The sequence below is a fragment of the Theobroma cacao genome, chromosome 5 (assembly GCF_000208745.1).
Source record: "Theobroma cacao cultivar B97-61/B2 chromosome 5, Criollo_cocoa_genome_V2, whole genome shotgun sequence".
Taxonomy (NCBI): domain Eukaryota; kingdom Viridiplantae; phylum Streptophyta; class Magnoliopsida; order Malvales; family Malvaceae; genus Theobroma; species Theobroma cacao.
Window position 1 is genome coordinate 29767344 of NC_030854.1, and position 12260 is coordinate 29779603.

The 12260-nt window shown below is 34.8% G+C and overlaps 1 protein-coding gene across 1 annotated transcript; it reads left to right on the plus strand.

Annotated features, from left to right (window-relative positions):
* LOC18599253 (uncharacterized ATP-dependent helicase C29A10.10c) lies at nt 388-6438 on the plus strand. The gene is made up of 10 exons (XM_007029142.2): nt 388-478; nt 1066-1350; nt 1887-2447; nt 2554-3939; nt 4034-4358; nt 4524-4785; nt 4876-5092; nt 5225-5601; nt 5843-5980; nt 6071-6438. Exons 2-10 carry the CDS (start codon nt 1225-1227, stop codon nt 6132-6134), a joined length of 3456 nt encoding a protein of 1151 aa, XP_007029204.2. The 5' UTR covers nt 388-478; nt 1066-1224; the 3' UTR covers nt 6135-6438.

Sequence of the window (12260 nt, forward strand, 5' to 3'; positions counted from 1 at the left end):
TTTTACTCTTAAATTTTTCACCCAAATGTTGCAACACAGCAGGGCATTCAAGCAACACCAATGGCAAAGTCTGCCCCTCCAAAATCTAAGAGAAAGGAAAATTATATTCCATTCATACTTAAAAGAAAAGAAAAGAAAAAGAAAAAGATATGATGTTAACATGTTCAAAGTTTGTAGTCAACTTTTGTCACAAGAAACGATAGCTAGACCGCAACTTTACAATATGACGGAGTGCGCAGTTAAATTCCGAGAAGATAACTTTTAACTCTTTCTTAGTTACTAAGAATTAAGCCAATAATGGGACTAAGTGGGGTGGGATGGCGCTCTCTTTAAAGCTTTCAGTCACTGAATGATTGTACCGACCTCAAAGAAAGCAAACTAAAATTTACAAGTTGTTGAGCCTTCCTAGAAAGCAAGGAAACGAAATACTTCGGAGCTGAAAAATGTTGGTGTTATGATCCACGTCAACTTTTAAAAGGTATTTCACGTTTTAATTTATTGGAGTTTATAATTTCGTTTTTAAAAAATATCTCACGATAAGATAATGTGAACATATAAATGCTCAATTAAAAAAGAAAAATGTAATTTCCAAATGCAGATAATTGCTAATAGTAAATAAATTGCAGTTACCAAAAATAAAACTCCCAAGCTGTTGGGACTTGAGAGAGAAAGAGAAGCTCAAAGCACGTCCAGCCATTAGTCTTCCTTGCAAAAGAATCACTATTGACCGTTTTAGTACTAGTAAGTTAATGGGTAAAATATATTAATATTTTTAATTTTTAATTATAATTATATGTCCATCTCAAATATATAAACAACGTTAATTTTTAAATATGAAATGTCTAAAATATTTTTTTTTCCAACAGTTTCTTTTCTCTTAAGTTGGCCGATGGCGTTCTTTTACAACGATCAGCCATCCATTGTATCCATTAACTGTATAACATTAGAATGTAATTTTCATTATACACATTATAAAAAATATGCTCTCACTTTCCTCGTACAAAACCCTACCTAAGTTAATGCATAATTGATTGCTTGACCTTACATTGCCTGACTTTATATCAGAGCTAAAGATACGCAAGAGCCAAAGCTAGCGAATAAATCCTTTGCGTGAGCAGTTTTGAGAAAACTTTTCGAGTAGTCATTGCCTTTTTCTATATGCATTTGTAAGACGAACAGTTCTAGGAAACTTGCTTTCAACTTTCAGAAGAAACTTCAAAAGTCATGGACAAGAGTGGGAGTGGCTGTGGCTCCAAGAAAGAAAATACTGATAAGGGAAGAAGCTTGATAGATTTGGTGTTTTCTTGGTCTTTTGGAGATGCCCTCAACGAAAGTCTTTACAAAGGCCAGGTTTATTATATATATGCACACTATATATGCTTGCCCACAAGCCCTTTGGTGTTATACAGATAGATGCATATGGCAACTTCAACAATTTTTATCTCTAGATTCTGTTCAATGTTTATATATATGCTTCCAGCATTTGTAATTTGTTTTTGTTGTGTTTCATTTTCCTCTTGCATTTATACTTCCCCACGCCTTCTTTGATCTAAAGCTATGTTTAATGAACTCTTCATTTTAATCCATTGTACCCTTGTTCAACACTTGGTAGAAGTTTAGAAATTTTATAGGTATGACACTGAATATATTGCAAAATTAATGCAAGAAAATCAAGTGCATGGAATATATGGATCCTAAAATGTTCATTGATCTCAATATATATGCTTTACCCTATTTTTGTGCACCTTTTTCGAAGTCTGTTGCTGTAAATCCATTGCTGTGTTCAATAGATTAACAAGTGTATAGTTACTTTGTTTTTAAGTATTGTTGTTAACATTTGAATCTTCCTGGATTTTTTATCCCTTTTTTGTAATTGAAATGAGCAGGTGAAGAAGATCCCAGAGACATTTAAGTCTTCTTCAGAGTACTTGCACTCCTTTGTTGCCCCTCTTATCGAGGAAACTCATGCAGACTTGCTCTCAGGCATGAAAAGGGTGTCTCAGGCACCTTCACGTCAACTAGATTCTGTTACAAGGGATAAACGTTACAAACCACCCAAAGACTTGATTTATAAGATTGTTTTGAAGAGGGACTCTAAAAAGAGTGATTTAGCAACATATCAACCACAGAGTGGAGATCTTGTTACGTTAACAGATGTGAGACCAAAGTGCACCAGTGATTTGAACCGGTCAAAAATGTCTTATCTTCTTGCATATGTCCAAGGAGTTAAGAAGTATCCTGATGAACTCTTCATACGGTCATCAAAGCCAATAATGATCGAAGAAGATATGCAAAGAAAAGAGAAAATATCTCAACAGAAGCCTACTTTCTTTTTTGTCTTTTTAATTAACATGACTACAAATATTAGAATATGGAAGGCTTTGCACCCAGATCCTAAAGGAGGGAACCTTAATATGATCAACAAAGTTGTTCAAATGAATGGAGCTGTAAGAATTTTGATTTCATCCTGATGAAGTGGATTAATTTTAGCTGTAATTGTGCATGAAATCTTATTCCCTTGGCTAATGTTTCTTTCATTATCTGTTTTTGCAGGATGAAGAAGACTGTCCCATGTGCTTATCTGAAAAGAAATCTGGCACTGTTCTTCCATTTAATTCTAAGGGGTTAAATGATTCCCAAGAAGCTGCAATTATAAGTTGCATTAATACACAGGCTTGCCATCATCAAAATACAGTTAAACTCATATGGGGTCCTCCAGGGACAGGGAAAACTAAAACAGTTGGTTCGTTGTTGTTTGCTCTTCTTAGAATGAAATGCGGGACAATTACATGTGCTCCAACCAACATTGCAGTGGTGGAAGTGGCATCAAGGCTCATGAGCTTAGTTAAAGGAACACTTAAATATGACACTTACGGATTTGGGGATATAGTTTTATTTGGGAATGGAGAGAGAATGAAGATTGATGATCATGAGGATCTTCTTGATGTATTTCTTGATTATCGTGTGGAGATATTGGACAAGTGTTTTTCACCATACTGTGGGTGGAGGACTAGTTTGGTGTCAATGATAGATTTTCTTGAAGACCCTGAAAGGCAGTACTCTCAGTACTTAGCGAATAGAGAACTAGAAAACCAGAAAACGGAGGAGGAAAACTGTGATGAGAACCTCAAGGACAAGGACAGCACCAACCATAAACTGGAAGGGAAAAACTGTGATGTGAACCTCAAGGACAAGAAGAGCAAGAATTCATGGAGAAAAGTTATCAATGAGACCTTGAAACAAAAAGAAACCAAGAAAAAACATGTAGCTTCTAAAACAGAGAATCGTTTAAAGCCTGATGAGAAACAGGGTACACATGGAGCTTTCCTAGAGAAAAAAAATGCACAAGAAGCAGGAGCAGAAACATGTAAGGAGGATCCTATCACTTTGCAGGAATTCATCAAGAAGAGATTTTGTGTCTTCTATGAGCGGCTGAAATTTTGTGTTGTAAACTTGTACACACACTTGCCAACTCATCTTGTTTCATTAGAACTGGTGAAGACCATGATGATAGCTCTTGATTTGCTCGGTTCCCTTGAAACTTTGTTAAATCGTCCTAAAAGTGATAAAGGCTTGAAGATTGCCCTTAATGATACTGAAACTGAAAGTGAGATTGGTCACTTTGCAAAGTTGAGAGTTGCAAGGAAACATTGCCTGCAGAGACTCAAATCACTTCCTCTGTCATTTCCGGTTCCAGAATTCAGTGAAAAAATCATTATAAAAAATTTTTGCTTAGATAATGCTTGTCTACTTTTCTGTACCGCATCAAGCTCTTTTAAATTGAATCCAAAAAGAACAGTGCCACTGGAGTTGTTGGTTATTGATGAAGCTGCTCAGCTCAGAGAATGTGAATCGACTATTCCCTTTCAACTTCCAGGTCTCCGCCATGCTGTTCTGATAGGGGATGAGCACCAACTGCCTGCCATGACCCAAAGCAAGGTTTAGCATTCTATCCTTCTAGTGTCTTTCTTTCAACTTATTATTTCTTTAAGGTTTTCACTTGTCTAATATCTACAATTTGTACCTTCAACAGAGTTCTGGTCAGGCTGAATTCGCAAGAAGTTTGTTTGAAAGGCTCGTCTTACTAGGACAAAAGAAACAATTACTCAATGTCCAGTATAGGATGCATCCAGCTATAAGCTCATTTCCGAATAAGGAATTCTATGATGGTAAAATTTTGGATGCTCCAAATGTAAAAGACAGAAGCCATGAGAAGCATTTTCTTCATGGAAGCATGTATGGCACCTACTCATTTATCAATGTAACCTGTGGAAAGGAGCAATTTGATCATCTGCATAGTCGAAAAAATATGGTTGAGGTTGCTGTCGTCTGTAAGTTAGTTGCTAACCTCTTCAAAGGTATGGTTTATATGAACTAGCAATAGTTTTCAAATTCATTAAAGAAGTGAAAGAAAAAGACATCGAAAAAGTTGATTCAAAGTTTGTTTGCAAGGACACTGTGGAATTATTTCAGTTACCTCCTTTATAGTTGTTTGGGTGCTAATATAATTCTTCCCATCACAGAGTTCACTGGCACAAGACAAAGAGTTTGCATTGGTGTTATATCACCCTACAAGGCTCAAGTTCATGCAATTCAAGGGAAGCTCGAAAATAAATACAGTGAATGTGCAGATAGTGGCTTCACTGTTAGCGTTCGCTCTGTTGATGGGTTTCAAGGAGGCGAGGAGGATGTGATAATCATCTCTACTGTCAGGTGTAACATAAATGGGTCAATCGGTTTTTTATCCAATCATCAAAGGGCAAATGTTGCACTGACACGCGCAAGGTAAGTATAGATCAGAATATAGGTAAACTCCGAAAATTCCTATGTTGAGAGCATTTAGTAACTTTGCCACTTGTTCTATCTGTTCTACAGGCATTGCCTCTGGATATTGGGGAATGAAGCTACATTTATTAAAAGTGGTTCTGTATGGAAGAAACTAGTTACTGATGCCAGGAGAAGGGGTTGTTTCTACGATGCTGATGAGGACAAGCATTTGGCTCAAGCTATTACAACTGCCTTGTTTGAGCTTAAACAATTTGATAGTCTAATGAGCATGGACTCTCCACTGTTTAAGGAGGCAAAATGGAGGGTATGCTGGTTTATTATATTGCTCTTTGTTTTAGTTATATTTGTTGAGGACTGTTACCCTTTCTAGTGTACTTATAGCACTTACTTTCTTCTCAAGAAGAAGAAATAGGCACTTACTGTCATCTTGAAACAGGTTTGCTTGAGCAATGACTTTAAGAAATCTGTGGCAAGCATTAAAAACCCAGAATTACTTAAGCAAATTCTTAACCTGTTGGAAAAGCTTTCAAGTGGATGGCGTCAAACTCCAGAGCAAAAGAACCACAGGAAGAATAAACACACTGCTGTAGGTGGTTCTTCTGGCCTGCTAGAGGTGTATCCAGTCAATGGTTCCTTGAATCTCCTTTGGAGTGTAGATGTCATCAAGGAAAACTCACACTTTATCCAAATTTTGACGGTTTGGGACATGTTGCCATCGTTGGATTTACCAAAGGTTGCAAAGAATTTAGAGGCCTTATTTGGCAAATACACAGTAAATAAGATGATTCACTGCAAATGCAAGTGCTTGGAAGGGTAAGTCATTATTCCATTTAACTCACTTGGGCATCTTTTTCCTTGTTGTGATCTGAAAATATATAGTGTTTACTTTAAACGGCCTAGATTAGCAATGTTAATGTAGCATGATATTGTTTATTTGATTGAGTTTAGGATATTAATACCCTAATAATTTTCATTATTTAATGATCAAATGCATCCTATTTTACATTTTCTGCTATAAGAAATCTTTGTTCTTGATCAATAAATACTTGTATAGGAATTTGGTTGTTCCAATGAGATGGCCAATGAAGGACTGCCTCATGCAGAGTGTCGGCCGGGAAGATGATATCATGTCAAGATCATTTGCATCCCTCAGCCTTGCAAATAAATCAAGTGCATCCCATGCAGATTCTAAGTAAGTTCCAGATTTAAATCCTTAGTTTAATTGTTTGAAATCCCCACTAATGGATTTTTTATTGTCCATATTTCTTTCTCTCTTTTTCAGAGTTCGAAGTCGAGGAAAGTGGAGATTAAAGCAATTGGATTGCAGTCAAAATCGTGATCAGTAGCAAATACCTAATTCAGCTGTTTCTTTTGGGAAGAATGGAAAGACATCCTGCATGATGAAGGCTTTAAACTACAGTAAGCAGTGAATGATGTATACGCAGTTCAAGGCTTTAAACTACATTAAGCATGCTATGATCTATATACTGATCAAACAATCATTAGGTATTTGAAACTTTCTCTCCATGGTCTATTTCCACTGGAGACAATCCTAAGTATTTTTGCAGCTTTTTCCATCATGCCCTGTGAGCTAGATCATGAAATAATGTTATCTTTGTTATTAATAAGTTTAGGCTTTGCTAGTTATCATTGTTTGTGATCAAGACCAGCCCATAGCTGGTAGATATGGCAGAAGAATACCTTAACAAAAACCTCCTTTTGGCTTTGGAACTCAGCTTAAACTTTTCTTCATTATTTCCCAATTTCCGTTCACCGCTTAGCTACAAAAATAGCTCCGCCAGGCTGACCTGGTTAAGGAAGAGGGTCAGCATGCAACAGCTTTGAAGCAGAAGTTTGTTGGCATCGCATTAGATATGGCCTACGGGTATAACATGTTGTGGTCAGCAGCCTGAAATCCCTACTCAAATGAGCATTTGGCCTGTAATATTGATCACCTTCTTCTCCAAGCAACCTTATAACAACAAATTAAGCTGGGATTTAAACCCGTAGAATGTTTCAATGAACTTGAGCACCATATCTAACTTATGAAATGCTTATACATTTCAATAATTACAGGAATAATCGGGGAAGTAACAGATGTTTGTTATTTGCATTTCACAGCATAAAATTACATTAATAAGGCAATTATTCAGAGGTACCAAGAGAAAGTTAGACAAAACAAGTCTTCATAATAAGCATAGGAGAATGAACAAACTACCAAATAAAACACAGAAATAGAGTAGAATATCTGCCCTTTAGACTAATAGAGTGTTGTACGAATATTAGAAACAAAGGAATATAAAACTAGTAAAAGCAGTAATTGGTCTGAGGTGTGTTATCACTGTCCTTAAGAATAATTTCCGCCCATTCGGAGTATAAAACTCGGTGCAAAAGGATTGTAGCGGTTATCCTCCAAGATTTAACAGACTCTTCCTTATAGTTTGCACAAACTATTAAGAGATGACAGGAACAGTAGAAAGAAAAAGCAGAAAACCCAACAGAGAAGCTTAAGAAAAGAGAAGAGGCAAAGGGAGAAAGCTTTAGAGAAGAAAAGCTTTGGTGTGTATTGTGAGTGAGGGTGTGAGGCTGTATTTATAGGCATGGAGTGAAATGAACGTTGCACCAAATAAGGTGAACGTTGCACCAGATCAGGGAGTTGAGGAAAACCTGATCAGCATTTATACCAAGTCAGATAGACGTTGGAGCAAAACCAAGATAAACGTTGAGGAAAACTAGGAGAATCAGGTAAGCATGGTAAAGTTGGACTTTGATTTAATCAAAGGCTGAAAAAGTTCAAAAAAAATAAGGTCAAGATACAAAAAGTCACTTGGGCACAGCCCACGTGTATACTCGCACACAGGGGGGGGAATCTGAAGTTTTTAACTGTTTGGCCCAATCTTGTGTGCGTGCGAGTCCACTCTGTTTTCCTTGCTTGCAACAAGCCCATAGTTGGTTTTTCAATATAAGGCATTCACCTTTTATGTATTTTGGCAATGTGGGATGTTTGAACTTTATGAAATACATTATTTTCCAACAATCCCCCACATATTTTATAAGATTTTATAAGAAGTTTTGCTGGGTCAAATTTCATTTGAGTGTAATGCATCGTGACTGGTGCTTTTAAAGCTATGAACCACCCTTAGAAAGAATGAAGTATAAATCACAGAATTTTAGTGAAGTTTGTAACTTATATGAACCAAAATTCTTTATGTGAAATATAGTTTTCATCAATCACATTACACCCCCACAATTTCTGCTGTTCAATGCGGTTTTGCTCGAATAGGCCATGCGCGTGCCTAGTTATTCATAAGTGCTCTAGAGAATTTGTCATAGTTCTCATAGGAGCGGCCCCACTCCACACTTATATAGGTTGATTCCATCAAATGTATACTGTAGTATAATACACTACCCATAAGGAATATGAAATGCATTAAGAGTTTAACTTAACCTCTCTTACATTGCAGTTTTGCACTACTTACACACCATATGAGGGACAATACTTTCAATAGTGCATTAATTTATCAACAAATAACTTGTTATTACCCATATGAACCTAATTCATGGGATTTCCAATCACATAGGTTGGGTTACTACTATTTGTTGATTTCCTCATTTGGCTTAAGTCTCATTCTCCTCGATGTAGCATTAATTAATTTTCTTCCCAGGGGCTTAGTCAAAGGATCGGCCAAATTCAACTCTGACTTCACATAATTAATGGATATAATTCCATCTCTAAGCAGCTGCTTTGCTACATCATGTCTCAAACGAATGTGTCTATTTTTACCATTAAAAGTTTTATTTTTTACAATGGCTATTGCTGCTTGGCAATCACAATGCATGGACACAGAAGGTATTGGTTTCATTCCTAACGGAATATCTGCTAAGAGGTTTCTCAACCACTCAGCCTCATTACCAACCAACTCTAAAGCTACAAATTCTGACTCCATTGTAGATTTAGCAATTATTGTTTGTTTGGCTGATTTTCAAGTTATAGCACCGCCACCAAGGGTGAATACATAACCACTCGTAGATTTCGTCTCATCTGAATCTGAGATCCAGTTAGTATCACTGTATCCTTCTAATACAGCGGGAAATCCATTATATAAAACACCATAGTTTATGGTACCTTTCAAATATTTCATCACCCTACTCAAGGCAGTCCAATGATCTCTATTAGGACTTTGTGTATATCTGCTCAGTCTACATACAGCATAAGCTATATCTGGTCGAGTATAATTCATCAAATGCATCAGACTCTCAATAATCTGTGCATACTCAAACTGAGCTACACTATCACCTCTATTTTTCTTTAATTGAATATTACTATCATAAGGAGTACTCACAGGTGTGACATCAAAATGTCCAAACCTTTTAAGTAGCCTTTCAACATAATGCTCTTGTGTTAGCATTAAGCCACTATCACATCTTATGATTTTAATACCCAAAATAACTTTGGCTTCGCCCAGATCTTTCATGTCAAATTTAGAAGCTAAAAAGTATTTTATTTTATTGACCACATCAATGCATGTACCAAAAATCAGCATATCATCAACATATAAGCTAATAATCACACATCCACTATCAACAGTTTTTGTATACACACATTTATCAACTCCAACAGTAAAAAATCTATTACTAACAAGAACTTGATCAAATTTCTCATGCCATTGTTTGGGTGCTTGTTTCAAATAATATAATGATTTAATCAATTTACAAACTTTGTTTTCTTGACCAGGAACAATACATCCCTCGGGTTGTGTGATATAAATTTCTTCTTCTAGATCACCATTTAAAAAAGCAGTTTTTACATCCATTTGATGAACAATAAGTTTGTAAATTGAAGCTAAAGCAAATAAAACGCGAATTGATGCAATTTTTGTTACTGGAGCAAAAGTATCAAAATAGTCAATATTTGGTTTTGAGTAAAATCCTTTGCAACTAATCTAGCTTTATATTTATCAATAGAACCATCAGGATTAAATTTCCTTTTAAAAATCCATTTGCAACCAATTGGTTTGGCTCCAGGTGATAAATCAACTAATTTTCAAGTTTGATTTTGTAAAATCGAATCAATCTCATTTTGTATGGCTTCTTTCCAAAATAAACTTTCTTTAGAAGAAATTGGATCAATATAAGTCAAAGGATCATTATCTACAAGATAAGTATAAAAATCATTGCCAAAAGAAATTTCCTTCCTTGGTCTTTTACTCCTTCTCAAATCATCATTTTGTATTTCAAAATCATTTTTACTAAAAGGTGCATGGGAAATTGTATCAATTCTTAATGGAAAAATATGTTCAAAAAATTCGGCATTCTTTGTTTCAACAATTGTATTGCAATCAAGAACATCACTTTTTAATACAAGAAACCTATATGCAGCACTATGTTCAGCATAACCAATAAACATGCAATCAGATATCTTAGAATCAATTTTTCTCTTCTTAAATTCAGGAAGCATTACCTTAGCTAGACACTCCCATATTTTTAAATATTTTAAATTAGGAGAATAACCTTTCCATAATTCATAAGGTGTCTTACCAGTTTTCTTATAAAGTATTCTATTCTGAATATGACATGCGGATAATAAAGCTTCACCCCACAAATTTTTATGTGCATTGAAACTAACAAGCATATAGTTCATCATTTCTTTTAATGTTCTATTTTTTCTTTTAGCTACACCATTTGATTCAGGAGAATATGGAGGAGTAATTTCATGAATTATTCTTTCTTTTTCACAAATATCATTAATCAGTATATATTCACCCCCTCTATCTGATCTAATTTTTTTTATCTTTTTATTCAGTTGATTTTCTACCTCAGCTTTATATTTAATAAACATGTCAAAAGCTTCATCTTTATGCCTAAGTAAATAAACTTTAGTAAATCTAGAATAATCGTCAATAAATGTAACATAGTATTGTTTACCTCATCTAGTCACAGTTTGTTTTAGATCTCCTAAGTCTGTATGAATTAAACTTAATAATTCAGATTCCCTATTTACTGAAATACAAGTTTTTTTAGTTGATTTCGTTTCAGCACATATTTCACATTTATTAAAGCTTCCATTTTTAATATTAGAAATTAATCCTAGTGATTGCATTTTCTTAATATAAGGAATGCTAAAATGTTCTAGTCTACCATGCCATAAATCAACAGATTCACTCATGTAAGCAGAAGAATTGCCATTTTCATTCAAAACATTGGAAATGTTAAGTACAAAGAGTCCCTAATTGCAATAACCCTTACCCACAAACACATTATTTTTTGTCATCACGATCTTGTCAGATTCGAATGACACTTTCACCCCAACCTTGCCTAATAAGGCCACAAATACCAAGTTTGCCTTTATATTGAGAACATGAAGAACATCATTTAGAGCTAGAGTCTTGTCAGATGTGATGAAATACCCCATACTTTGATATGGTGATAAATAAAGTTGATCGAATGCAAATTAAGGTCAATTAAAACATTTAAAAGTGATAAGAGACGTAAGGAGTAGTTTAGGATAAAATATTTCGCAAATGAGAAAATAATAATAAAATAATAACAATTTTATCGGAGGAGAATTTGTGAGATAAAAAGCGATTCAGAAGTCAAGTGAGGCATAATAAGGTATTTCGGGTACCAATGAGACAAGATAAAATTTTTAGAATAAAATAATATTTTATTAATAAAATAATATTAAAATATTAATATTTAGCCTGATGTCGAAGTCAATCAAGAAGAAGGATCATATGGTTGATCCAAGTGGGGGAGAAGATGACAAGCCCGACTCTATAAAAATATTTATCATGACATACATGTGATGGATAGCATGTTTGCATGCTAGGATAGTCTCGAAAAATTTACAAAAGTCGGTATTGTACCTAGAGGTACAATAAAGTTGATTTAAGTCTCGAACTAGATCAAATAGAGAATTTACTATGAAATAAAGAATTTTAAAGTCCCAGAATGGTTTAATATAGTGATTCGGAGCTCGAGGATCAATTTGGACTCAAACCGAAATTTTCGCTATCCAAGGGCAAAATGGTCATTTGTCACCTGAGGACAAAATGAGAATTTTAGAAAAGATTTTTTTGGCCTCATTTGACTTATTGGAGTATAATTTGACTTATTGGAGTAAGATTTGAGGTTTAGAAGTGAAAAATTTTAATTTCGGTATAATTTGGAGTAAAAGGGTAAAATGGTAATTTTGCCACCCCAGGGGCAAAATTGTAATTTTTCCACCACCAAGACATTTTTCCAGCACATGGTCTTCCTTTATCCTCATTTTGACCATTGACTAATTGTGTGGTGGAGATAAAAAAGGATTAAAATTTTAAAATTTTAAAAATGGACTAATAAGAAAATGACATGTGTCATACCTTTATTATTTTATTGTTTCTTATTAAAAAGGCATAAAATCAGCCTATTTTCTTCATATGGCCGGCCAAGCAAGGAAGAGAGAGAAAGAGAGGAAGAACAAAGGGAAA